This window comes from Pelodiscus sinensis, chromosome 21, assembly GCF_052426305.1.
Source record: "Pelodiscus sinensis isolate ZL-2025 chromosome 21, ASM5242630v1, whole genome shotgun sequence".
NCBI classification, from domain to species: domain Eukaryota; kingdom Metazoa; phylum Chordata; order Testudines; family Trionychidae; genus Pelodiscus; species Pelodiscus sinensis.
The window spans coordinates 26,504,248-26,531,541 of record NC_143072.1 but is presented as its reverse complement, the minus strand read 5'-3'; the positions used below and the strand labels follow the sequence as shown (position 1 = coordinate 26,531,541).

At 70.2% G+C, this 27,294-nt stretch overlaps 1 protein-coding gene across 2 annotated transcripts in view; it reads right to left on the bottom strand.

Annotated features, from left to right (window-relative positions):
* The window catches only part of SEZ6 (seizure related 6 homolog), a 52,684-nt gene extending 26,228 nt beyond the window's left edge, over positions 1-26,456 (bottom strand). Inside the window, exons 1-3 of one of the 2 annotated variants that reach the window (XM_075904531.2) lie at positions 25,921-26,456; positions 2,026-2,811; positions 1,223-1,353 (exon numbers count right to left, since the gene is read on the bottom strand). In XM_075904531.2, the coding sequence (XP_075760646.2) occupies positions 1,223-1,353; positions 2,026-2,811; positions 25,921-26,005 (1,002 nt within the window). In that variant the 5' untranslated portion in view covers positions 26,006-26,456. The remainder of the gene's footprint in view (positions 1-1,222; positions 1,354-2,025; positions 2,812-25,920) is intronic. The other variant, XM_075904532.2, reaches the window with a different exon arrangement.
* Positions 26,457-27,294: the final 838 nt, after the last annotated feature.

Genomic DNA, 27,294 nt, shown 5'->3' with positions numbered 1-27,294 from the left:
CGCGCCTGCCGGGGCAGAGGTGCGGGCAGCCACGTGCGGGCCGGCAGCACGCCGAGCGCCTCGTGGTGCCGTTAAGCTGCCCCGTGGCGGGGAACGACGGGGGCGGGGCTGGGAAACGCCTCGCTTGGCTCCCTGGCGATGTGCCCCACGGCCAGCCCCAGGGTAGCACTGGGCTCACCCCCCCGCCGTGCCAGCGCCAGCCCTCAGGAGGCCGGTGACCCTGGGCCGGCCCCGCCTGGCTCTGGGGGGGTGAACCCAGAGCCTGGCTCAATGGCGGGAGGACCCGGCGGGGTTAGTTAGTTACTCACGTGGCATTTGAGCTGCTGAGGTCTAATCAGGCCCAGGAGGGGCTGGCAGGGGGCTGGGACGCATTGTTCAAATGTCGCCAAACGCTACAGGTATCGATTTGCCCTGCGGCCGCACAGCACCCCCTTAGCTACCCGCCCCAAAACGGCAGGGCTTCCTTCTCAGCCACACGGCCCCTGCAGCCCCTTCTCAGACAGACTGTGGAACAGCTCCCCGGCTACTTCCCCCACAGGTCCCTGCCTCCTGGGGGGGTGCACAGCCAAGAGGAAAAGTCCAGCACTGCTGGGCTACAGCCCACAAAACGCCTGCTTCAGAACCAAAGAGCAAGCTAGCCAACCCCCCCCTCCAGGAACCAGCTGCAACCCACAGCCAATCCCCCCCGCATCCCCCCGAGTGAAAATCCACCCCACCCACCCAGCTTAGGGTGACCCTTCTTGCACTGGGGCCCATGCACCTCACTCCTGCAGCTCACTCCTGCCCCTCCGACCCAGCACTGCAGCCCAATGCCTGGTCCTGTAGCCAGAGATGCCCCTGCCCCAATGGCTAGCGAGGGACAGGCCCAGCATGCCTTGAGCCCATGGATTTGCATATCAAGTGACACCCCCCACCAGTGCCCCCAGCGCCATCTTCTGGGGGGGGAGGAGAGAGACGCAGGCCCCTCAGCGCTGCCTCCGTGGTGTGGGCGGTTCCCAGCACACAGGTCAGCGGGCTAACGGCAGAGGGAGCCATGTGGCTTGCTGGGTCGCCGGCACTTCGCTAGGATTCCGCTCACACGCAGAGATCCACGATGCCCAGAAGCGCCCCCTGCCCTGGGCTCAGCATGTAGGAGCCTCCCCCACTCCAGCCTGGGGGCCTGCAGGATGCCCTGACAGGCGCCCGGCTGGTGATGCTGCATGCAGCCACCCATGGCACGGACCTTGATCTCCACGCCGTAGCCGGGGTAGCTGGAGATGGTGTAGGTGCAGTCCAGGCTGTCGGAGGGCGAGCTGGCCGGCTCCGGAGACTCCAGGGAGCCCTCGGGACCAGTGAGGTTCCAGTTGCACAGAGCTAGGGGCAAGAGGAAACCATGGGACCGGACAGGCTCGGCCCTGCTCCCTGCCCAGCCAGGCCCTGCTGCTCCGCCCCTCCGCCCTCAGACACGGTGGAGCCCCTTTGCCCCCTCCTCTCTGAGCCCGACCTCCAGGACCCCTGTGGCGGCTGACGGTGATTCCTGGTCTGACCCACCTCTAGAGAAGTGCTTAGCCTCACCCCAGGGACCCCACCAAGGGCCAGGAGCAGCCTGAGTCCAATGTTCTTTCTCATTTTTTCCATCCATGGGAAGAATAAATTTTGTTCTGTGCACGGAGGCAGGTGCAGATGTGCACCACCAATAAGAGCACACGGTGCCGCTGGGGGCACTCTGCTAATGAGCTGGGCGGCACCTGAATCTCTCCTGGGTGGCTGCCCAAGCACTAGGCTTACAGGGACCCCTGCCTGGGCCTTCCCTGCCCTACCAGCCCCTGGCTGCTGGATTTGCTGCCACGACACCCTGTTTCACACGCACCCTGCAGGGCTGGGCCCTGGATGAACCCGGCCCCCTGCGTCAAGGGCGCGTCTACACTGGGTGCTGCTCCGGCAGGGTGCCAAGGCAGGAGCGCTGGCGCCGACCGGGCACAGGTCTTGCTTCCGAAGGCCCTGAGCCTGCTTCTGTGGCCCCCAGCAGCATGGGCCGGCCCTCACCTGGCACCTGCACCGTGGTGATGGTGGTCGTGGTGATGGTGGTGGTCGTGGTGGTTTCCTCCTCATCCCCCGAAACCATGGCGGTGGCAGGAGCCCCTGTCCCGGGCTCCTTGGCTTGCGCCGGTGCTGGCGGCGAGACAAACCGGGCGGTGGGGGTGACGCCGGTCGGGGCGCTGCTGCTGGCCCGGGTGGCCGTGGCTGGAGCCGGGCTGGGCAGCGCGGCGGGGGAGACGGGAGGCTCCGTGGGGACTGAGGAAGAGCTGGTCTCTGAGCCGGCCGGCTGGGGCTGTGTCCACGGTGCCACGGGGCCTGCAGCCACGGTTCCCAGCTCCGCAGGGACCATTTCCGGGGTCCCCTCCACGTCCCGGGCCTCAGCCTGCTCTCCCACCGGGGCGGTGGGTCTGGTCGGGGTCAGGGGGGCGGCAGCTGGCCCTGTGGGGGATGGGGGCAGCTCTGAAAACGCAGGGAGGTCGTCCTGGTTGGGCAGGTGGGCGATGGGAGGCTGGGTGGCCCGCCCCAGCGCGTCGGGCAGGACTGGGCCTGGCCCCCCCAGGCCCCAGGGGAGAAAGGGCCCCTGCCTCAGAGAGGCCTTCTGCGCCAGGGCCTCGTGCAGGAACTCCTCCAGCAGCGGGTGGTGGTTGAGCAGGGTCACCGTGGGCGCCGTGGAGACGAAGCGGACCTCGCCCTCTGCCTCGTCCGGTGTGGGGGGCACCGTCCGGCCCCCCTCGGCCGCAGAGACCCCCCCTGCCTTCCGGTCCAGCCCGTTGGGCTCCTGCGAGGCCAGGCCTGGAGGGAGGAGAGAGACGGCTGAGAACCCGGTGAGACAGGAGGGGAAGGAGCTGGGGGGCGGGGAGGGCCTGGCTCTGTAACCCTGCACATCAGGCCCCACCACCTCCATGTGGCTCAACCGTGGCAAGCCCAGGATGGCGGCCTCTCCCAGGGCACCCTTGTGCTGTGAACACCCCCGCCGAGTGCCGCATGCTGCCTGCCCCGCGCTGGCCTGGGGCGCTCTCTGACCATCCGCCAAACCCCCCAGCAGCGGCTCACAGCCACCAGGCTCTGTGTGCAGGGGGAGGCAGCGCCCCCAGACCGTGCTCCCCTTCCCAGAGTGAGGGGGGACCTGCAGAGCCCCCGCCCCCAGGCCCCGCTTTAACGCCGCCCGCCCTGGGCACAGGGACATGGCCGACCTGAGCGGCTGGCTCCCGCGCTGCCCCCGGGCCCCGGGGCGGGGTCACAGAAGCCCTGTGTCCTGGATCTCAGCTCCCCCCACAGGAAAGCCCCATGAGGCTCCTGGGGGCTCCCCACAATTTGCTCTCCCGCCGCCCGGCCCATCGCAGTGGCTGGGTGCTCTGCCCAGCCCAGGGGTGCCACAAGGGGAGCTGCTTGGGGCTGGGCAAGCCCAGAGCCAGTGCCTCCCCCCCGCTGCAATGGGGCCAGGGCTCTGTGGGGCTCCCGGGGCACCGCCCTTAGCCCCGGCTCCAGTGTCCCCAGCCCCGCACGGCCCTGGTGCCGAGGCCCAGCGGGTAGCGTCTCGTCAGCCAGGCCGGGGCCGACATGGGGCTGGTATCCAGACCCCCGGCAGGCAGAACGGCCCCGCCCCCTCTCCGACAGGCTCCCAGCTGGCTGCGGGGCCCAGCCCCCCATGTCCGGGCAGGGGCCGGCTGCCGGCGCAGCAGCGGGGTCTCCGAGGTGGCGCCGTCGCTTGCGACAGAGCTGATGACTGTCGGCACCGCGAGCGCCTGGGAGAGGGCGATTCTGGGGGGCACCCCGGGGCCCAACCCCGCCCCGCGCCGGAGGCGCCCCCTGGCTGCTCGACGGGCCGCTGCGGCTTGTTTGGCCCAGGCCCTCCTGCCGCCCAGCTACTGACTGGTCCAGGGGCTTCCGGCCCAAAGGGAGGTGACTCCCGGCTGCCGGGCTCAGTCCGAGCAATGCCAGGGGCCCCGGAGCCAGGCCTGGCAAGACCACGCAACAGACAGGGGGCGCAGAGCCCGTCAAGAGCCTATGTGGGGGCTCTCCATGGGCTGACCCCCCGCCCAGCCTCAGCCCGGCCACCGGTGGCTTATGGCGGGGTCCCCGTCACCTGACTCCAGCAGCTGGGGCTTTGCGCTGCGCCCCGGGCAGGGCAGTGCGCCAGGCTCCCCCGCAGCCCCCCCCGTGCTGCCTCACTAGCGGCCCTCCCTGCGCATTATCCCCTAAGCTATGCAAATCACCTGCGTGCCGAGCCATTGCCGGTGTTTAGACTAAATGAGAAAAGGCTTTCATCAGCCCTAATGAGCCACTGAGCACGGCTCCCTGGCGGATTCGCGTCTCCCGGAGCCTGCCCCTGCCACTGCCCCGTTCCAGGCAACATCACGGCTCCGCCAAGGGCTGGCTGAAATCAAGGGACCTCCGCTCCCCAAAGCCCCCCGTCCCCGTGGTACCTGGACTTATTGTAGGGCCTACGTAAACAGTGACTGGATTGTTTACTCCCTCCGGACAAGCAGGGCGATGGCTTTGGGGAAGGGCTGCATGGCACTGTCTGCTTAGGCCTCAGGTCAGCCTGGCCCCTCTCCTGCCGGTCCGGCTGCTCGGGGAGAGACGCCCCCGTCCCCTCGGCAAGGCAGCACAGGCACCGTGCCGGGGCTGGCCTGCTCCAGGCCGGCGGGGGAGCGGCCGCGGGCGGGGGGGACGTCCTGGCAGCGCGCTTACACCCTGAGGCCTCCACAGGGCCAGTCAGCGAGTAATCAGACCGCACCCTGCCAAGGGCGGCCCTCCAGGGTTGGGGCCCATGTGACGGCCGCCCGGAAGGGACTGGGGAGAGGCCCTGGCTGCAGAGATTGGGGAAAAGGGGACCGAGCCCTGCTGAATTTGGGGCTCAGGGAGTGGGTGAGGGCTGCCAGCAAAAGGCCTCCCCACCGTCCATTTGCCAGCACCCCTTGCTCCTGACCCACGGCCCCAATATCACAGCCCCAGGCTCCAACCTCAATTGCTGATGCCCCTCATGTCCCACTCACCCTGCCCCAGCCACTGCCCCTCAACCTGCAGCCCCCCGCCCTGGGTTCACTTCTGGGGCCACAGGATGACCCAGCCCCACCCCGTTCTGCCAGAGACTAAAGAACGGGGCAGGTAGCTGTTCCTGCCCTGCTACGGCCGGGTCTACAGCCCTTCCCACTTGATCCCTCACCCACCCGGTGGAGCCAGCGTAACCACCACCCGGCAGACTTGAACCCGGGACCTCGGGCGGTCTCGTGGTCTGAGCTGGGGCTGGGGTCTAGGTGCCACTACAGGGGACAATGAGCCACTCTGGGTGTGGGGGTTACACCAGGTGTCCCGCCCCCCCGCAAAGAACCCAGCTGGCCAGAGCCCCCAGCTGGCGCCCTGGCCCCCGGCACCGTAGATACGTAGCGCAGGGCTGGGGAGCAGCAGGTGGCCCAGCCGGGATGGCGGACGGGACAGGCCCTGCCCCCGGCCCGCGCGGGGAGAGACGCGCCTCGCTGCAGACGTTCGCCGAGGTTAACTTGCACCCAGCACGAACAGAATTATTTTTTAATAGGATCCATTTATTATCCCATAAAAGTTAATGAGTTTCGAGTGAAGGGCGCCGGAATCCCTTTTAGGTTTTAATAGGGGATTAGCACTCCAGCCCCAGCCGTACCCCGGCTCATTAACTGCTGCCTGCAATAGCTCCCCACCGCGGGAGGGGGCACTGGGGGGAAGAGGTGGAAGGTGGAGGGGTGGGGTGGGTCCTTGAGGGGACAGGGCATCAGCCTCCGGAGCACGAGGTGGTGCACTCGCCTCCCTCCCAGCCCCCACCCCACCCACTCAGGCAGCGAGGGGGGACCCAACACCAGCTGCCCCAGATATGGCACAATCATCAGTGGCCCCACAAGGCTGCAAAGGCTTCTGGGAACTCGCCCGCCCGGGCAGGCATTCAGCACTGACCCCAGGGTCCCACGGGGCGTGGCCGACCACCGTGCCCGCTGTGTGGAGACCAGTGCCAAAAACCGGGTGTCAGCTGCGCGGCCCCGTCCCCCCAGGCAGGGACACGGCGGCAGAGCACGGCCCGGACAGTGCTGGCCCTGGGATGGAGAGGGCTCTGGCGCCGAGATCCACCCACCCCCGGCTCCGCGCGGCTCCACAAGCGGGTTATTTGCCCCGGGCGGCTGGGAACGGCTGCGCTCGCTCTGCTCCCGCTGCTCGCTGGATGGCTCCGATGATGAGATGTAACCTCCCAACGGGTGTGTTGTGCTCCAGCAAAACATGTCAATACACTGAAATGCTCATCAGCGCCCACCAGGAGGGCCTGACGCCGCGACCCCTGCCACCTCCCCTGCGCCCGCGCCGCTGCACCGGAGCCGGCTGGCGGAGACACGGGCCAGGCAGGCGGCCGGTTCGGTCACGCTGGGCTGGGGAGCCCTGGCAGGGCCGGGCCGTAGGCAGCCGAATATTTGGGTCAATCTCCCACAGGGCTGTGCGGGAGCGGCCCTCTGCCAGGCAAAGTGGAGAGGAGAGGCCTGATCTCTGCCCTCTGCAGCACTCGGGGCAGCCCGGGGGCCCCAAGGATCCGCCGCACGGGGCAGGTGCAGCCCCAGCTGGAAGCGGAGAGCGGGGGCCGTGCCAGGGCTGGGTCACTGCACACGAGCTGGCCAAAGCCACTAGTCGGGGGGCCGGATGGAAGGCGCCTCTTGGCTCCCCCTGGCGGTTCGCCCCGAGCCCCCCGCGCCCAGCTGCCCTGAGAACGGCCGGTGCCCAGTTGTGGTGGCAGGTCAGGGAGCCCCCAACCCTGCACCCCGTCCGCAGCAAGACGAGACGCTGCAGCCAGTAGAACGGGGGGTCTATTGCGTCTCCGGGATCCAGCCCAGCCCAGACGGGACGTGGGTACCGGAGTCAGGGCCAGGCAGCCTCAGAGCCTTGGGGTGGGGCCCACCGGCCCCCTCGACCCTCAGTGCTCTGCTTAGTCTCCTCTCTCCGTGTTTCCCAGGCCAGACTGCCCTGCCCCCAGGCCCACCCTCCCTTTGTTCAGACCCCTTTCCTATCAGGTGAGAACTGGTTGGGCCGGGACACCGGGGCCCTCAGGGCGCCCCCCTTGGGTGGCGCTACAGACGCAGGCCAGTAGGGGTCACCCCCAGCCCACACAGCGACCAGTGACGGCCCCGGGCCGCTAGAGTACACAGCCCCCAACTCCGTCACACCGGAGTGGTGCCCGGGGCAGGGCTGGCGCAGGGCCAGGACTGCCTGGGCTGAGGCCCCCCTGCCAGCAGCTGCAGGGAGAAATCTGGGGCCCCTCGATGACACAACGGGCCCCGAGAAGGAGTCATCTGCCTGGCGGCCCGGATCCCAGGGGTCCTGCTCCACCCCGAGCCCCTGCCCGGAGCGGGGCACAGACCCTGAGCCTGGCTCTGGGCGCTGCCCCCACTGGCCAGGGAGGGAGCCCTGGCAAGCGAGTGGAGGGGCGGCGGGGGCGGGGGCGATTTCGCCCTGGAAAGCGGCTCATACGCGGCGCTGTGGGGGGCAGGGAGCCGGGCGCGCGATGGAGGCTCCGGTGCCGGCAAAGCCAGGCGAGCGAGCCAGGCTCCCAGGCACGCCGGGCTCTCCAGCACTCCTGGCAGGGGGGGCCTGGGCCCGAGGCGTGGGCTCTGCAGGAGCCAGGGGACCAGGAGCCAGGCCCAGGGGCAGGAGAGCGCTGAGCCTGGCTCCGGGACACGCTCCCTCCGGGCTCCCGTGCCTAGCCTGGGGAGGAGCAGCGGAGGGCCAGGGACCGGGGCCGGCTCTGCGGGAGCACAGCGCCTCCGCGGCAGCAGAGACACCACAAGGCCGCGCAGGCTCCCAAAGCGGCGCATCCCCCAGCGGAGAGCAGGGGGCTCAGGGCCTAGGGGTGACCCCAGCCTCAGGCCGGCTCCTGAGCCAAGCGCCAGGCTCCGGAAGGGGAGTCATATTTGTCCCCTGTGCACCCACAGCTGCTCTGCCTGCTCCCCCAGCGCCCTCGCCCGCCACGGCCTGAATACCAGCCACGCCCCCGGCTGGGCACAGCCAACAGCGCCCCCTGCAGGCACCCTGGTGTGCAGCCCCCCCCATGCCACGCTGCCCACCGCGGAGCCTGGCAGAGCGCTCGCTCCCCTCTGGCACCCCGAGCTCGCTGGAGTGAGCAGGGGCGCTACCGAGCCCAGAGGCCTTTGGCAAAACGACCCCACCTAGCTCCAGAATCTCGCAGCCAGGGCCGGGCCATGGACACAGTGGAGGTGGAGCAGCGCGTGGCGTGGGGCTGGGACGCAGTGGGGGTGTTGCCCGCTCTTGTAGCACCCTCTTGTAGGCCTGTGTTCACTCTGTTGTTACATTCACTCTTTGCTGGATTGTGCTCTGTGTGTGTGTGTGTGTGTGTGTGTGTCTGCCTCAGTTTCCCCTAGCCACTGCAGCACTCTCTGCATGAGGAAAGAGGGGCTGGGCATGACTCCCTGCAGATGAGTATTGGGCCAGGCACCTGAGGGCCAGACGGGAGATAACTCCTGGCCCAGAAGGGAGACAAAGGGCAGGCGGGGCTGCCCCAGGCTGGGGGTAGGGCCTGGGGGAAGAGTCAGTCAGAGGGGGCTTAGGACAGGAAAGGGGTTTAAGTCTATTAAGAACGGACGCAGGCGGGGCAGCTGGAGACCCCGCCTCCCAGAGCTGTGAGTGGCGGGTGGCGGGAGGGGCAGCGGGGGGTTCCCGGCAGAAATCAATCGTGTCTAGTGTAAAAATAAACAAACAGCAGCCGGGAGCGGGCTGGATCAATAGTGCACAAGCACGGAGCAAAACCCAGCGCCCGGCCACAGGAGGGAGGGCTCCGTGCCACCCGGGCTGGCGACCGCTGTGGTTCGGCCTCCCTGGCCTCTGTGGCAGGCCTGAGAAAGCTCCCTCTGCGCGGCGCTCCCTGTTCTATGCGGCTGCCCAGGAGCTGCTGTGCCGTGCCCCAGAGGTGGCTGCACTGATGCAAGCCATGTGCACCGGAGGGGCAGCCGGGCGGCAGGGGAGGGGGACGCGCTGTCACTCGGTGCTGGCTGAGCTCTCGCCGCCGCCCGCAGGCCCCGCTGGCAGAGGGGACCTTCTCTGTTCTTCGGAATTGCCTGGAGCCCCGCGGCCGGCTGGAACCGGGCCCAGTCCTCGCTCCTCCCCCTCCCGGGGGCTGGCCCCTGTCTGGGCAGGAGGCCGGGCGCCGGCTGCCATGACAAGGAGGCAATTAGAGAGCCGGCGGCCCCGGGCAGAGAGCAGTGCGGAGGGAGGGCCGGTGGGTGGGCTGACAAACCGGCTCCCTGCTGCACAGAGGCTGGCGCCCCCCCGCCATCGGAACGCCCCCCCCCCCATCAGTCAGCATCAGGCCCCCAGGGCCAGCAAGAGGCACCAACCCCCTGCAGAGCCCGGAGAACCCTTCCCGAGCCTTAGTGCCCCAGGGGAGGGAGGGGGCTGGGTGGCCAGAATCGCAGGCCCCCCCAGCTGCCACTGCCCCGCCCCAGACCCCCCAGCTGCCACTGCCCCGCCCCAGACCCCCCCAGCTGTTACTGCCCGGCCCCACCCCTCCCGGGCTGCTGGGCCCCGGCAGGGAGCGGGCGGCGGAGCTGGGCCCTGGAAAAGGTCACTAAATACCACACGGCCATGGGGCTCCCGCCAGCCCCCTGCCCACCTCTGACCTTTCCCGAGCGCAGGAGCCGCCCCCAGCTCCAGCCACACGGAACGGGGCCGCCGCGCCTCGGGGCCGGGCGGGGGCAGATGGCTGGACACAGGCCAGGCCCGGCAGGCTGGCTCCCCAACTCCCTCGGCCTCCTGCCCGCTCGGCTCCGGCTTCCCGCGCCCCAGGCCGGGCCTCTCGTGCAGGGTCCCTGTTGGGCTGTCTAGGAGCAGCATCCAGGAAAGGCCCCAGGCCGCCCTAATGAACGCCCAGCGCCAGGCCCCACAGGGTCCCGCACCCCGCCCGGCTCTCAGCGCCACTAGCGCCACGCCGGAGCTGGGCGCGCTGACATGCCCGGCCAGGCGCCCTCCGGCACAGCGCCAACGAGGGGTGCGAGGGGACGGGCGGGATGAAGGGTCATTCTTGCCACCAGGATGGGGGCATGGGGCTGCCTGGCGCGAGGGCTGGGGCACCCGGGCAGGGATGGTGCCAGGCAGCCTCTCTCCGGCCCTCCAGACCAGCCCCCTCCCTGCAGGCCAAGTCACATGCTTGTCTGCAGAATGGGCGCCGGGCATGGGGCCTGGGCTTTCCGGAGCCTGGAGAGAGCTGGCTGCCTGGCACCGCTTGGGCCCAGATCCCTGCCCAGAGGACCCTGCCTCCCGCCCCCGTGCCCATGCCTAGGCACAGTGCCCACGGGCCCAGGAGGAGGCTGCCGGCTGCAGCAGAGCCTGGCATCGGCTGTTTACCAGTTATCCCCCCTCAGACACGTGCCCTGCCGCCGCCGGCTGCTCTGGGTGCCAGGCGCTCCTGGGTCTGCCCTCTGGGGAACATGCCCCTTGGGTCAGACGCCCGGAGCTGCTCAGCCCGGGTCTCCGCCCCTCGCCAGCGCTCCTGGGCAGCATGGAGCTGGGCCCAGTGGGGAGCCTGGCCCCGCAGTCCCGCGTGCCGGGGGCCATGCGAGAAGGTGGCGGTGCCCGGGGGCCGGCCCGGCATCGCTCGCAGCTTCGGCGCTCCAGGAGGCCGCGCCGGTTTAATATTCCTGCCGGCGCGCGGGGGAAGCGTTTGACCTTGTGTGTCTTGCGCTTCTCCTTGAATTGAACAGTCATTTACCCACTGACACGTGTCACATGGCGTCTCAATAGGCTCCCTCGAGCATCAAGGAGAGACGCAGCGATGACAAATGACGGCTGACATACCAGCCGCAATGTTTGGAAATTACAGCCATGTAGCCGTAATGGAGCTATCCTGTCGGAGCTTTGCTGGAGCCGGTCGTGCCCGCGCCGGGGCCACGCCAGGATGGGGCGCAGCTGGCCCGCCCGCACATCCGCCGCGACACCGCCTCCGTGCGGGGGAGGGGCGGGGACTTTCTGGGTCACTCGCCAAATAAAAGGGGGAGGAGCCGAGGGAGACCCGGCAGATGGGCCAGGTGGTCCCAGCCGAGGCTCTAGAGGGGTCCCAGGGCACTCGCAGCCAGCCTGGCGCCCTGCCTCCATGCCCCCGTGGGCTGGCTTAGCTCAGGGCCGTGTGCGAGCCCTTGGCGCACCAGGCTGGGCAGAGCATGTGGGCACTTGGCCAGGGTAGGTTGGGGACTCTTCCCCCACCCCAGCTACCCTGCGCTGGGCAGCAGCACTCCACAAGCACCGGCTCCCGCCTGCCCCCAGCTGCTGCCTCTGCGGGAGGCAGAGAGGCGGCTCGGTGGCAGCAGGCACAGAGCTGGCTTAACAGCCGGCTCCCCATGCCCACCGGCTCCCAGCTCCCTCCCCCCGTGCCTCTGTAGCAGAGATGGCGGGGGCCTGTGGGTTAACCGCCGAGCCCAGCGGATCGGTTAACCATGTGCACACGTGCATGTTAACCCCCCCCGCCAGAGCCTGAAGCCCAGACCCCCCAAGCAGCAGCTGCAGTTACCCCCCCCATCCCCAGCTCCCCCGGGGGCCCCACCCTGCGTCCCTCTAATCCCGATTCTCCGCTCTCCCGCCGGAGCGAATGCATTTGTACGGCCATTTCCCTGCGCCGCGGGGGTGATAAACGGCACGTCAGCTGCTACTGCAGCCCTGGGAGTCAGAGCCCGGCGCGCACAAAAGCAGCCAGCCCGGCTTGCCACGGCCTTTCCCCCGGACCCCGCGTCGCTGGAACACCCGGAGCGCCTGCAATGTGCCTGCGGGACGGGCTGGAGCCGGGCCGGAGCCGGGCTGGGCTTTGGGGAGGGGGAACAAAGCAGCTAGAAGAGAATGAAAACAAAGGAGCGAGCGGACGGGCAAGCTGGCGACGGAGCCCTGGCCTACACAGCCCTGGGAGGAGCCAGGCCGGGGATGCCAGCGGACGACCCCTGCCAAGGGGTGTCTCCCCGGCCCTGCACACTCCGGTCACAGCTGGGAAAGCAACCCCGGCTCTGCTCCATGGAGACTGGCACTCCGCCCTGGGCCCCCCGGGCACTGCAGACTCCCGGCTCCGCCCGCACGCCAGCTGGCGCCTGGCACAGAGTTACACCCTGCGCTGCAAGGCACGAGAGGGAGAGGAGCCAGCCGGCAGAGTCATGCCAAGGCGGCGGAGGTGCCGGCGTGAGGCAGGAGGACCCGGCGGCCTACCAGCCCGGGCCAGGACTTTACCGTTCCTCGCCAGGCGCGCCGGGGGTGGCTCCAAGCGTGAGAGCAGGGGCCCAGGAATCACACGGGAGGCCAAGCGGAGTCTGTTGGCAGGGACCCCTAGGGAAGGGGGCCTGGCGTGTGCCCAGCCCTGTTCTGAGACACTGGTACATCTGCCCAGCTCCCCGCGCCAGCAGACCAGCTGGGCGCGCAGGCAGGGACATTTAGACCCGCACGAGGGCCGTCTGCATTGCCAGAGTCGCTGCTTTGTTTGCAGCCACGCGCCCGCACTGGCCTCCCTCCCTGGGCGCCGGAGCCCAGCACGACCTCCCCAGGAGAGCAGCCCGGCCAGGTGGGCCTGGCTCTGAGCGTCTCCTCCCGGCACCGTATCTCCGGCGCACACGCGACTAGGGGGGCGGCAGCTGAACGCTGGCTGGGGCTGCCGCTTGGCTGTGGCCCTGGAGCGCTCGGCACCCAGAGCCCTGCTGTAGGGAACAAAAGCCACTTTCTTCCCCGGCGGGCGGGGAGCAGGGAAGGGCCCAGGTGGGGCAGAACAAGGCATGTGGGGCTAGACTCAGCTGTGCTGGGTTAGAATGGGGGCGGGGGTGTTGAGAGCGCTGGGCTCCATCCCCAAGCTTACAGCATGATCAGCAGCAAGTCACTCTCCCGTGCCTCAGTTTCCCCAGCGGGGCTGGGCAGGAAGTCTGCTCCCCTTGTCGGCTGGAGGCTCTGTCGCCGTGCGCGGCCCTCGCCGCCCTGGGCCCGGGGAGGCTGCTGGCAGCGTGGCATCCGGCTCCCGTCGCCCGAGGTGCGTCTGAGAAGAGCCACTTGTGCTGCTGCCGCTGCTAATTGGCTCAGCTGCGGCGCAGGGCGAGCGCGGCGCCGGCGCTCCCTGGGGCCCCCCTGTTTGCAAACACGGCGGCGAGGCAGGCGGGGGAAGGGGGCGCCCTGCAGCGTGGCTGCTGCCGCGAGGCGCAGGGCCCGGCCGGGGCTCCGGGCCACCTCTGCCCCCCCGGCCCTCGTCTACCAAGGAGACCGGGAGCCCAGCTCTGCCTGGGGCTCACTGAGCCAGGCCCGGCCTGCAGCCAGGCGCTGCGGTTCCCGGGGCAGGATTTCCTGGGTGCTCGGCCGGGTCTCCAGCCTGTGCCAAGCCACCGGTGCTTGGGAATGCCGGGCAGGCCCCCGGGGAGCAGGGAAGCTGCCCCAGCGTGCGGCCGAGCAGCCAGCCCCGAGGCCAGCCGGCCGGAGCGAGAGAAACCTGGCCGGGCGCTCGGCTGCCCCCTCCAGCCGGGCCTGAAACACCTCCCGGGCTGGAGATCCCGCCTGCTCCCCAGGGAACCCCGCCCAGGGCTGCACCCCTCCTAGCAAAGTCCTGCTGTGACGGCGCGTCGGGGTCCCCGCCTCCTGCACCCCCGTAGTGGTACGAACAGACTCCACCAGCCGGTACAGCAGGGGGGCTACGTCTACACTGGCCCCTTTTCCGGAAGGGGCATGTAAATTTCATGAGTCGTCGTAGGGAAATCCGTGGGGGATTTAAATATCCCCCGCGGCATTTAAATAAAAATGTCCGCCGCTTTTTTCCGGCTTTTAAAAAAGCCGGAAAAGAGCGTCTAGACTGGCCCCGATCCTCCGGAAAAAGCGCCCTTTTCCGGAGGCTCTTATTCCTACTTCTGGAGCCGTCTGCAGAATCCCTAGCAAGAGCTGTCCCTGAAAGCCACCGGCATCCCCGTGTCCTCTGCCGCCACATGCTGCCCCCGGCCGGCCTGGCATGCGCCATCTGGCACCTGTGCTGGCACCTGGGCCGTCAGCCGCTCGCATGCACAGGCGGGCCGCGCTGCCTTGCAAGCAGCAGCTGCCAGAAGCTTTCGCATTTCATTTGCACGCGGGGATTATCTCGTCCACGCGCCTCCGGCGGAAGCGTGCGAGGAGTGTAAAGAGGCTCTCCAGCCCGCGCCGGATGGACTCTCGCCTCGCCGCGCCGCCAGGGCCCTTCCTCGCCTGCCCCCCGACACGGCCCAGGGGCCCCGGGTCAGCTGGGACCTGGCTGCCCCACGGGCCCCTCTCAGTGCGCCAGGAGCCAGACCTGCCTGGGGTTGGCAGCTGGAAGCTCCTCTCTGGCAGCCATAATCCCCCCCACCCCCCCGCCCCCGCCCTGCAGGACCAAGGCGAGTCTCTTTCGCACCCATTGTAGGCCAAGGACGAGCTGGGACAGGACACAAATGCCCCATGGCCAGAGGGCCTCATTTGGGTGGAACAAATGGACGTGCTGAGCACCCGGCCTGGCTCGGCCCCTTCCCGCCACGCGCCCCTGCACCCGCAGGCCGAGGGCGATCGCTCCTACCCTGCCCCCACCTGGCACCCGGGGAATCCGAGGCTTGCTCAAGGTCACCCGCCAGTCGCGAACATGGCTCCCACCCCTGGGCTCTCCCCACTAGGGCGCGCTGCCTGCCGCTCACAGGTGTTCCAGGGGACGTCCGGCCAAGAGGCGTTTCCTGTGAGCGCCCGTCACCCCCTCCTGGCCCTGCCCAGACAAGCTGCGGCCACATGCCAAGCCTAGCGGCCCTGCCCAAGCCTGGGCAGCGAGTCCCCGGCACAGCGCTCCGGGAGGGGGGTACTGCAGCTCCGTCCTCCACAGCAGGCCCAGCCGAGACTCCGGCTGAACCGCGCTCCTGACACGCAGGGAGGGAAGGAGGCGCAGCTGCTCTCTGCCGAGCGCCCGGGGCTCCCCCCGCACGCAGCGACCTACATTTCCTGCCCGAGCCCGCGCCGGGCCCCGCAAGCCTCTCCCAGCCGGAGTGAGAGAAGAGACGAATTCGCTGCGGAGAGGTCACCCGGCTACATCTGATCTTGAATTTCAGTCGCCTCCCTCCATTTTCCCTGGGTCACGGCCGCCTCGCTGCTGATTAATATTTTAAACCTTCAGCACATCTCGTTACTGGAGTTAAATTATAAATGCCAGAATGCCCACTGGACGCGGCAGCATGTCGGCCGGGGCACCGCGCCTGCAGCAGCCTGCCAGGGACTGCAGCCTTCGTGGAAACATGCAGAGGCCTCTCCTGCACCCCGCCGCTGCCCTGACACCCCCATAGCCACCGGGCGCTGCAGAGCGGGGGGTGCTCGGTCACGGGCCCCGGGCCGGCACCACGGAACAGCCTGGGACGGGAACTGGCCCGTTACCCCTGGGGGGCAGGGATGCCAGTCTGAGGGCCGGCACACGCTATGGCACCGCGGTGTGCCGAGAGGGAACGGAGACACCGGAATTCCCCACAGTAGAGAGATGGGGACGGCCCCGTGGGACGGCCGCCCAGCTCCCCTTGCACGCCAGCCACTCCCCAGAGCCCCGTGGGACAGGCGCCCAGCTCCCCTTGCACGCCAGCCACTCCCCAGAGCCCCGTGGGACAGGCGCCCAGCTCCCCTTGCACGCCAGCCACTCCCCAGAGCCCCGTGGGACGGCCGCCCAGCTCCCCTTGCACGCCAGCCGCTCCCCAGAGCCCCGTGGGACGGCCGCCCAGCTCCCCTTGCACGCCAGCCGCTCCCCAGAGCCCCGTGGGACAGGCGCCCAGCTCCCCTTGCACGCCAGCCGCTCCCCAGAGCCCCGTGGGACAGGCGCCCAGCTCCCCTTGCACGCCAGCCGCTCCCCAGAGCCCCGTGGGACAGGCGCCCAGCTCCCCTTGCACGCCAGCCACTCCCCAGAGCCCCGTGGGACAGGCGCCCAGCTCCCCTTGCACGCCAGCCGCTCCCCAGAGCCCCGTGGGACGGCCGCCCAGCTCCCCTTGCACGCCAGCCACTCCCCAGAGCCCCGTGGGACAGGCGCCCAGCTCCCCTTGCACGCCAGCCGCTCCCCAGAGCCCCGTGGGACGGCCGCCCAGCTCCCCTTGCACGCCAGCCGCTCCCCAGAGCCCTGTGGGACAGGCGCCCAGGGCCCACAGGGAGGGGTCAGTCTGGGAGGGGAGCAGAGACATTTGCAGGAGGGGGAACCCTCCCCTTGCTCCCATCTCCAGGGCGGGCGGCCTGGCCCTGTGGGGCAGAGCCCTTCGGAGGCCTTAGGGAGTGAGGGCTGGGCCCGGGGTCCCAAGGAAGGCAGGATGAGGGCGATGGGTTTGCAGTGATGGCGCAGCACCTCCCTGCTGGGGGCGCTAGAGCCAGCCGTCCCAGAGCCAGCTCTCCGACACCCGGCACTGGACTAGGCCTGTGCTCAAGAGGCTGGTCGGGGGACAAGCGGCGACGGAAGAGCCGCGCCGCCAGGGACAGACGGACAATGCCCGGAGGAACTGCCTGCACTCGTGTGCAGTGGGCACGGGGCCGTGGGGGTTCGTGGTGCCAGCGTCCCTGCCTGGGAGAGCGGCTCACACACTCGCCACCTGGATTCGGGGCTGCAAAGGACGCGGGGGAAGAAGGCTTCCAAAGCCCATCCCCCTCCTAATCCTCCCGTTACAAGCCCCCCCCCCCCCCCCGAGAGGAAAGCTCCCGATCTATTAATGACCTGTGCCTGGAACGCCCAGCGCAGAGACCCCCGGCCCGGAGGAGGGGCACTGCGCTTGTGTGGCGGCGCGTTGGGGGTCCCCTGCCTCCTGCACCCCCGGAGTGGCACAAACAGACTCCGGCAGCCCGTAGGACAGGGGGAGTCTATCGCTTCTCCAGGATGCAGCCCAGCACAGATGGGATCTGGTTCCAGGGCAGGCCCAGGATGCCTCAGCCCCCGTGAGATGGGGGAGCCTGGGCCCCTAAATCCCAGCCCTGGCTCAGGCTGCTTCCTCCATGATCCCAGACAGAAACTAAAAAACTCTCTTCCAGCCCTGCCCCCAGCCCGGTGCTGGTCTCCCCTCCTCCCTTTGTCTCTCCCTGTGGGGCTGCGCCTGGGTGTCTGGGTTAATCCACATTTGGGAGAGTCAGTGAGAATCTCCCCTCCCAGCGCAGGGGGACCCTGGGTCACAGAGCAGACAGCCCCCCCACTGCGCCACAGCCTGTGATAGGCAATGATCCCCTCCCAGGGCCCTTGGCGGGGGGCGGGGGCGGGGGGCGGGGGGCGGGGGCAAGGCTCTCAGCCGGCGGGCAGGTCTGTTGGCGCTTGGCTCTGCGGTACCTTCCCTCCAGAACACAGCAGCTCTTCCCGGCACCGCGGGCTGGTCCCTTCCACCCACCGCAACCACACCTGTGCCCACCCGCTACGGCCCCCGGGCAAACGGTGCAGCCAAGGCCCGGCCAGCTGGGGGGCACCCAGAGGGGCAGGGCTGGGTGCTGGAAGCAGAGAGCAGCGCCCTTGTCGAACCGCTGAGGGGTGGCTCAGTGCCCCAGCGCCCACCTGCCCCGCAGCCCGAGCAGCCGGGTTTAGACCACGAATGGCTTTCGCCTCGAGCTCCTTTGCGATTTACGGCTACACTGCGACGGCTCATCCCCTCCCCTCTCGATCCCGAGCCAGGCGCCTGCCGCCCCCCCATGCCGGCGTGTCACTCCCATGCTCCATAGCGCCCCCGTGGCTGGGCGGGAGGGGGCAGAGGGCAGAGCTGAGATGGCATGGCGGGGTTCGGCTCCGCGCCTGCCCGTCCCTGAGCGCGACTCCAACCCAGCTGCCCAGCCCCGGGCCCGTGCGCAGCTCAAGGACTCGCGGGAGGCAGTGCAGCCCCAGGGCTCCCTCGCCCGCTTTGCTCTGCCGGCCGGGGCCACTGCCCCGCGCTGCCCCGGTCACTTCGTGGCTTGGCGTTGAGCGCTGAAGGCTGCCCAGGGACCCTGGTACGGTAGGTTTATGTGTCGGCTGCCTATTACCGGCGAGGAATCCATTACCGCCCTGTTTATAGGCAGCGCTCGGAGGCAATCTTTCAATTGGGCGCATTTAAAGGATTGATTGGAGGCTAAATTATCGTCTTCTCCTGGCTCCAGGAGAGAGAACTTCCCCCCTTCGTTATGCCCAGCCTGCCGGCTCGCCTCTGCCCCGGCCCTTTGCTGGCCGGAGCGGCCTGGGCCTGGCGTGGGGACCCTCGTCTCGCCCCCTCTGGGGCTGTGTGAGGAAGTGGGGCGCTGTGGAGTTGGGGGGGGGGGTGTTGCACACTCAGTGCCCAGCAGTTACTGGTTCAATGTGACAAAGGGGGGGAGTTTGTTGTTTCAGAGAACAGCCCAGAGGCGGAGTCGCGGTGTCTGGGACCCTGGTGACCCCGGCCCTGCTCAGAGGACAGACAAGGGGCTGCAGAGGGGAGACCCCGACAACCGGCCCCAGCGAGGGGGGAACATTGGACGGGAGGGGGCGGAGAAGAGGGGCCGGAAGACCCTCTTACCTGGGGAGAGACACTGGACGGGGGAGGGGCTGTTGCGGGGCTATTGGAGGCTCTGCTGGGAGACGGGGGCTGTCTTGGGGGACAGAGCGGAGCAGGCAGGACTCAGCTGGCTGCAGGGAGGCTGACGTGGGGCTGGGGGCCCAGCCACTGGCCTGAGGGATCTGTTGCCTCATTCAAAGCTCAATAGACCCTCCTGTGGGGCGCTGGCTGGGAGTTGCTCTGGGCTGGGGAACAGGCTATTCCCTCTGGGAGGGGGGGCCCGGGTGCCAGAGGGAGGGGCCCCCCGAGGGGCTCACGGCGGAGGCAGGCGGCTGAAGGCCTGAGAGGCACCGTCCTGGAGGTGGAGGGGCGAACCCCCAGGTGAGAGGGGCCCCCTGAGAGAGGGTCGCCGCACTGGAGTGGCCCCTGGGAAAGGGCCGTCTCTCTGCCGCGGGGCTGGAGGGCTCCCCGAGAAGGGGCTGCCGCGCTGGGGGGGTCCTGCCCGGGCCGAGCGTGGGCACAACCTGTGAGCTGTGACAGGCTGGGGGGGCTGGAAGCAGGGTGACTCCAGGGGCTGCTGGCGGTGCAGGCGGAGCGGGAGGTCATTCTCCCACCCCCTGCACCCTCCAGGAAAGACAGACCTCGGGGCCCAGGCCCAGAGCCCCAGGCCAGCGGAGCTGCCCACCTGGCTCACGGGCTTGCCTTGCACGGCTGCAGGCGGGGTGTCACTAGGGGGGTGTCTGGGCCCTGCATCCCCAGCCACAGCTGGGGGGCTGCCAGCCAGCAGGGTGCACAGGAGGGACCCCGCGTAGCCCAGACTGGTCAGCGCAGGGACCAGGAGCAGCCAGGGCAGCCCAGCTCGGGCAGAGGGGGCTCAGAGCCAGGCCCCTCCCCCCCTGCAGCCAACCCCACCTCCTGCCTGGGGCCTGCTTCCAGGCCCCACACACCCCTCCCCCAGAAGGCTCAGGTTGCAGAAGCATCAGCCTGTCTGTCACACTGAAGCTCCCCCTCCCCGTTGCTATTGGTGCAGTGCCCAGGGAAACTGAGGCACACACAGGGGTTACTAATGGACAGTAGAGCTCACATGTAACAGAGCAGAGCGACTACAGTCGCCTCTTGGTCACAGGGCCCCACGGGACCCCATGCCAAGAAAGGCGATGCAGGGCCCCCTGCCCCTGCCGCCCCAGCTCATCAGGTCCTCCTGCCCCATAATGCGCTTGCGGTGCTGTGCAGCACCCTCACCAGGCCCCTCCCCTGCTGGGTTGGCTTGGCCACCCTGCCTGTCTGCAGCTCTGTCAGTATCCAGGCCCCGCCCCACGCCGGGCAAGCCTGTCCAGTGGCAGAGAGTTCCACAGGTTTCCAGCTGGGCAGCTCCTGCACCACACCACGGCCCAGCCCTTGCGCTTCACTAACAAGCGGCTGCATGACAGTCCTCACAGCACCCTGGGGCTGCCAGCCCAGCAGTACCGGCACAGATGCCACCGAGAGCCAGAGGACGACCCCCCCATTCCTCTCGGGACACCCTGGCTTCCCCAGCCCCGCAGACACGAGCTCCGCCCCTGCCTGCTCCTGCACAGGCGGCCCCCCAACGTCCTTGCCTGCTCAGAGGGTGGGTCGTGCCACATGGTGCCTGTGACGTAGTGGGGGTACTTGCTGGGCTGTGGTGACCTCTGCTGTCTGGAGCAAGACCCATCAGGGAAAACCTCATTATGCAAAGGTACCATACCGGTTGAACCAGCCACCCCCCATGGGGAGAAACAAAGGGAGGTGGATGCTGCCCTGGCTGGGGGCAGGGCTGGGAGAGGGGGAGTTAGTTCCTGTCTGGAAAGCAGGGGAGAAGGAGCTGGGGAGGGGGCTGGGACTCCCCTATCTCAAGGGGGGCACTGAGGCCTCTTAGCCCCAGTTCCTGTAACCAGATTCCATCTGTGCTGCGCTGTGCTGGAGGAGCAATAAACCACCCTCAATTCCACTGGCTGGTACAGTCTGTTTGTGCCATTTCGGGGTGCAGGAGACGGGGGACCCCCAACGCGCCGTCACAGTGCCCATCCTCCCCCTCTCTAGGGCATCTGCTTTCACTGGGCCCCTGTGACCATGAGGGGCAGGCTCTGTTTCCAGTCTAGTGGGGCTGCTGACTCTGTGGCCCAAGCCAAGGAACGGAGCGTTTGGCCTTGTGTGCTCTGGGGGCACCTTCAGCCGGCTCTGTGAGCTGCCCGGCCTGGCTCCTGGGGCACCGCGCTTCGGGGAGGGCTGCCCAGCAGCCAGCTCTGCATGCCTGGCAGGTGCCTCGGGCAGGGGCTGGCAGGGCACCCAAGCCTGGATGGCAAATCTTCCACTGTGTGTGGGGGGGGGGAATGTGGGGGATTCCTCCCGGGCCCGGGTCTGCCCGGCCAGGTCCCTGCATGGCAGAGAGGGGCTGCCACCGGCCTCTGCCAGCTCTGAGCAGACAGCACCGCAGCCCAGTCCCTGCCCGCCACTCCCGTGGCACCTCCCTCGCTGGGGGTGTTCCCTGGTGGCTGCCCGCCAGTGAGGCACAAGTCCTCAGAGCCAGGCTGGGCGACAAGGGGCCCGGTAGAGCTACGCCCTGGCCAGACACGCCAGGGAAGCGGCTTGACATCCCCTCCACCCGCCGGCTACCACCCAGGCCCGTCTGCGCCAGCCCACGGCCTGCCCGGGCCCAGGGCTGAGGAGCCTGGCGGGAGGCGTCACTGGCTGCAGGGCGCCCAAAGGTGACTGGGGGCAGGATCCCTGCTGGGGAAGGTGCCCCAGGGACAGCACGGGAGGGGGAGGGGTTGCAATACAGAGCTCACCCCTTCCTTCCCCATAACCTCCCGACTTACGGCCATCCTCATCTGCCACCAGCCCAGCCCTGGGCACAGGGCCGGATTAAGGGGGGGCTAGCCGGGCAGCTGCCTGGGGCGCCAACCTATGGGGGATGCCTGATGGCAGCTGTAAGGGGTGCACGGTGCCCCTTATAGCTGCGTCAGGTGCTGCACACCCGGTTCCCGGATCATGGGCTGCAGCAGCTCCCAGCGGCCGCCTGGGGTGGGGGCCGTGTTAACCCCCGCAGCGCCGGCCAGCAGCACCCTTCCCCCGCGGCCGCGGGGCCCTGCATGCGGCTCCGGGTGCGCGCCAGTCCTGCTGCGTGTGTCCTGCTGCCGCCAGCTCCGTGCGCCCTCCCCCACGCACCGAGGCGGGGGTGGGGCCACACATGCTCCCTCCCCCAATCCAGGGCGCAATTAAACTGTCTGCCCGGGGCACCAGAATGGCTCGGTCCGGCCCTGCCTGGGCAGCCCCACACTGCCCTGCCGGTGCCCTTCAGCATGGACCCGCAGCCCTGCTAGCCCAGCCTGGGGCCCCCCTCTCCCAGCTCTGCCCCAGTCCTGCCCCACTGCCAGGAGAAAGGCCAACGTGCGGGGGGAGGGGGGCTGCAAGGACAGACCCCTCCCCCACTCACTCTGGCCAGCGGGCCAATGGGGGGGGCACGAGACCCCCCACCACAAGCTCCCGTTACGCGAAGCCGTTTGCCCCCCCGGGGCTGACTCCCCCGCCCCACCGGACCGGTGTCCCTTCGCCGGACGCCCCGCGCAGGCTGACGAGGCGGAGCTGGGAGCGCCCCTCCCGGGCCAGCCGCAGGGCAGGGAGGGGGCGGGGGCCGGGCTACCCACCCCCGTCGTGCCCCCGCTGCAGCCCACCCGCCCGCCCCGAGGCTGGAGGCGCGCCGCGCCCGTGCGCCCCCCTCCCCGCCGCTCGCTGCTCGCCACTAACGCGCACGCAGAGTTTAATTAACTTTATTGATATTCAGAAATTAGGAGAATGACTCCAGGTAATTGCTCATTAAAACCCATCACCCTGGCGCAGCAGGCGCCGGGCGGGCAGCCTCCCGCTGGCGGGGAGAGCTTGGCGGCGCGCTCGGGCCCCGCGGCCGGGCTGGGGGGTGGGCATTTCCCCCCGGGCCAGGCCGGGCCAGGGCGCTGAAGGGGGGACCCAGCCAGGTTCCGTGCTGGTGCCCCTGCAGCCCAGGGCGCGTCCAGGCAGCAGGGCCCCGGGGCGCAGCCAGAGCCCTCCCTAGGGCGCACCTGGCGGCCTGAGCCCCTTTCAGAGCCTGGAATTTGAAGGGGGCGGCCGAGGCCCCGGCCGGATCCCGCAGGGGGAGGGCGCTCTAGGTCCCTGGGCCGGAGCCTTAAAGCGGCCCTGGAAGGGCCTGGCGGTCGGGGAGACTCTCCGGAGCCAGGCCGCGGGGCTGACCCAACGCAGAGCTTCCGACTTTCGGAAACTTCCCCCAGCGCCGGGGCGCGTCTCCGGCTGGGAATCGAGGCCCCTTCCCGCGCCAGCCGAGGGGAGCCCCCCTGGATCCCGGTCTGCAGAGCCCCGGGCCCGCAGCTGCCAGCCAGCCACGCTGACGTCTTCGCCTTGCTTCCCTGCCTGGATCCCTGCCCGCGCCATATGGCGCTTTATGTAACCGGCTCCAGACGGCTCCTGCTCGCACCCCGCTCTTAGCCGGGGGAGCCCGAACTCGGAGGGGAGCGAGCGCCACAGCCCCGGGTCCAGCGCTCCGGAAGCCAACGGGGCGGCTCGAACTCGCCGCCTGCCAGGGGCTCAGCACCGGGCCCCACTGGGGACAGAGCCAGCGGGAGCCCCAGGCCCAATTTCCACGAGGAGCCGCCGCTGGCAGCCCGCGCGCAGCGGAGACCGGCCCAGGGCAGCACCGTCGCCAGCCCCACCCTGGGGCGACCCACCCGCTGCAGTAGCCCCATGCCAGCGGCGGCCGCGGGGCTAGGCCAAGCTCGCCCCGTTATCTGAGGAGCCCCGCGCCCCCCGCGCTCCCGGAACCGCCCCGGCTGAAGCGCGTCCCCTCGGCACACGGATTTCTCTGCACTCGGCGCGCACAGCGCGGCCGCCTCCCGCCCCTGCCCTCCCCCGCGCTCCCGAGAGCCGCCTCCCCGCCGCAGGGCTCCCTCGGGCCCGGCCACACGGCTGGCTTCGAGCGCTCCCTTCGCCACGCAGGCGGGCGGCCCTGCGGCCATATGGCCGCCCGCCACGCAGCCAGGCGGGGCCGCAACACGCCGGGCCGGCTCCCCCGGGCGCGTTCGCTCAGGCCACGCACCGGCAGTTCGGAGAGTTTGACACTGAGCAGCGCCGGCTGCCTGTGCCCGCGGGGCCCAAGGGAAGGCGCCTGCTGCTCGCCTCCCCGCGGCGAGCTCTGCTGAACAAAGAGGCTCGCTCCCCCCCCCCCGCTCCCCAAGGGTGGGTCCCCGGCCTCCCCCACCAGGCGCGCGCGGGCCGCAGGAACGGGACCCCGGCGGCGGGGCCTGGCGCTCGCAATTAGCGCCCCCGCGGGAGGCCTGACACGGTTTCCAAGATGGCCTCTGCCTCGCCATGCAGGGGAGCCGGAGCGCTGTGCGTAATGCAGCCTAATAGCCGCCTAATAGGGGAGTACTGGGGGGAGACTGAGGCAGGCCTTCGTGGCGCTAACGAGCGCTCTGACTCACGGCAGCCGGGAGATCGGTCCCCCAGCCAGCAGAGAAGCAAATCTCCACGTCGGCGAGAAATCAATCCCGCGATCCCCGGAGCAGCGAGGCTACAGAGCGCTGCGGATTTAAGGGCATGTCAGACAATGTGACAATTAAGGAAGCCCCCAGGGGCCAGCCAGCCCGCCGGAGAGACAGGCAGGGAGGGGGCGAGGCGTGCCCGGGCTCTGGGGAGAGCAGGCGCTAGCCTGTAGGAAGCAGGCAGCCCCAGCATCGCTCTCCCAAGGGCCCGGCTCCCTCTCGCCCGGCCGGCCCAGCGCGGCTCCTGGAAAAGGCGCCCGGGAGCAGACCGGCCGCGAGCAAAGCAGGGGAGGCTGCCTCTGCGGCCCCCCAGCTCTGGCCCCGGCCGGCCTAGGGGGCGAGGAGCCAGGGCCTAGGAGCAGAGAGGAGAGGGGCGCACGAGGGGGGCACCTGGCCTTAGTCAAAGCTCGGTGCCCCAGTGATGTTTGCAATGGCCTGGGCTCTGCCCGGCTTCCTGGGCGGGGCGCCACAGAGCACATGGGGCGGGGGATCTACAGGGTGGGGCAGCCAGAAGCCCCCGGGGTCCAGCAGCGGGAGGAGGGGGCTTGCCCTGCCCCATGGGCACAGAAGGGCGCTACAGGCGGAAGCGCCCGGAGGGGCAGCCTGCGGGAGGCTCCCTGGGCAGAGCTGCCCCCGGAGGAGGCGGTGTCTCAGGCTCTTCTGACCCCCCCCCCCGCAGGGGAGCCTGTTAATCTATTAAGGCGGGGGGGGGGTCACCGGCCAGGGCCTGGTGCACCCGCCGCGCGGAGCTGTCACGTGGCGCTCCCAGGGCGGCACCGATTAAGGCGAATTAACCAGCCAGTGGGGGGCTCTGCGGAGGCGACCCCCCCATCCCACGCCGGCAGCTGGCTAGTTACAAGGCTGCGCCGGGTCTGCCCCGCCCCCGCCTTGGGACCGGCTGCCCTCGGGCTAGCAGCACCCCTGGGCGTGGGCGCAGCGCGCCGGGAGCGCACAGCCAACGCGCGCAGCAGGGCGAGTCCTTTGGCGACCGTCACCCGGCGCAGAAGGAGGCGCGGTCGCTGGGCAGAGGCGGCTCCGGTCAGCCAGCAACAGCCGCTTCACCACGCGCCTTGTGCGGAATCCAGTCCCCCCACGCGCAGGGGGCTCGGTGTAAAGCAGCCGGTCCCCAGAGTCCGGGCCCGGGCAGGTGGCTCCTGTCGGGGGGGGGGGGGGGGGGGTCACTGGCAATTCCAGTCATGCGGGGCGGGCGCCGGAGCAGCCGTGAGCTGCACTGAACGGCCGGGTCTGGGGCCCGGAGCTGGGAACGGGCTCGGGACAAGGGGCAGCGGCCACGGCGGGACTCCTCGCGTCACCCACTCGGCACCCAAAGGCGAAATGTTTCGGCTCAGCCCGGCGCCGCCGCGCCCCTGCAGCGGGCTCCTGTGTGCACGTTCCCCCCCGGACCCGGAGTGCTCCCGTGGCCCCCCTGCCCCGAGCCGGGCGCGGCGGCTTCCCAGCCCGTAAAGTGGCTCCCCCGGAACCCCGCGACCAAGCCCCCCCATCAGAACTTCTCCGGCCGCGCGAGTCTGACCCCCTCTCCCCCGCAGGGCCCCAGAGTGAACCCCGGGCCCGAGCAGCCCCCCCCCGCGTCCCCCGCCCCAGCGGGCGGAGCCGCTTCCCGGGGAACCCGCCCGGCGCCCACCTGCCGGGAGCACAACTTGGCAAAGTTTGGCGGCGGGAGCCGCGCTGGGCGGGCGCGGGGGGCCCCCCTCGGGCTCGGGCGGGTCCGCAGCCCCGGCCTGGCCCCGGCGGAGCCCCGCGTCCGGCGGCCGGAGCCCCGCGGCCACGGGCGAGCTCCGGGCGCGGGGCTCGGGCGGCGGGGGCCGGGCGAGCCCCGAAGGGCAGCAGGGGGGCCGCGGGGAAGTTGGGGCGCCCGGAGCCGGCGCGGAGCGAGCTCTTACCTCGAGCGTGGCCCTGGAGCAGCGCGGCGAGCAGCAGCAGGCAGCCGGCGAGCCCGCGGGCGGGAGCCCCCGGCGCGGCGCCCATGGCGGCTGGGCAGGGGGTGGCGAGCCCCGGCGAGCTGCGATCCGCGCCGCCGCCGGCCACCCGCGCTCCGCTGCGGCGGGGGGAGCCGGGCCGCTGCCCGTCAGCACCGCGGAGAGCGCCTGGCGTCTGCACCGGGCTGGGCGAGCAGCGCCTACCGTAACGCTGCGAGTAGCGCGCCCCGCCAATCCTGCGGGGACGCCCGGCAGCCGCTACGGGGAAGCAGGGTGGGGGGGAGCCGGGGCTGGGGGCGGGGGCAGCCCGGATCTGCCCCCCGGCGTCACATGGCGCGGCCCGCCCCGCAGCTCCGCCTCGTCCCGCGCGCCCCGCAAAGTTGGCGGCGAGTTGCGGGGCCCCGGGCGCGGGGCTGGGGGAGGCGGCTGCGGGGCGCGCGAAGGACAATCCAGGGTCCCTGCGCTGGGGTCACGCCGCGACCGCAGGCGGCTTCCTCAGCCCCCTGCCTCGGCGCTTTGCCCAGGGCCTAGCTGCTGGGAGCCGGGCGGGGGCGGGGCTGCAGGCGGGGGGAGGAGGGGAAGCTCCGCTCTTCCCGGGGCGCTTGGCTGAAGCCTCCGTCTCCTCCCTGCTGCCCGGAGACCTGCACAAGGTTAATTGAGCGGGGGGGGGGTTGTCAATCAAGCTGATTGACACGGTTAGCCCCTCCCCCGCCAGCCCGAAATAGCCTGTGATGGGCTCGAACTCTTGCACCCCCGTAGTCAGTGGAGCCGGGAGGAAGCGCAGCTCTGCCTCGTGCACCCCCGCCCCTTCGCCCCTCTCAGCCCGGCCTCCTCCCGGGGCACCCCCCCTTCCCCCTCTCAGCCCGGCCTCCTCCCGGGGCACCCCCCTTCCCTCCCTCTCAGCCCGGCCTCCTCCCGGGGCACCCCCCCTTCCCCCTCTCAGCCCGGCCTCCTCCCGGGGCACCCCCCCTTCCCCCTCTCAGCCCGGCCTCCTCCCGGGGCACCCCCCCTTCCCCCTCTCAGCCCGGCCTCCTCCCGGGGCACCCCCCCTTCCCCCTCTCAGCCCGGCCTCCTCCCGGAGCACCCCCCCCCCCCCCTTCCCCCTCTCAGCCCGGCCTCCTCCCGGGGCACCCCCCCTTCCCCCTCTCAGCCCGGCCTCCTCCCGGGGCACCCCCCCTTCCCCCTCTCAGCCCGGCCTCCTCCCGGGGCACCCCCCCCCCCTCCCGGGGCACCCCCCTCCCCCCTCTCAGCCCGGCCTCCTCCCGGGGCACCCCCCCCCCCTTCCCCCTCTCAGCCCGGCCTCCTCCCGGGGCACCCCCCCTTCCCCCCTCCCCCCCT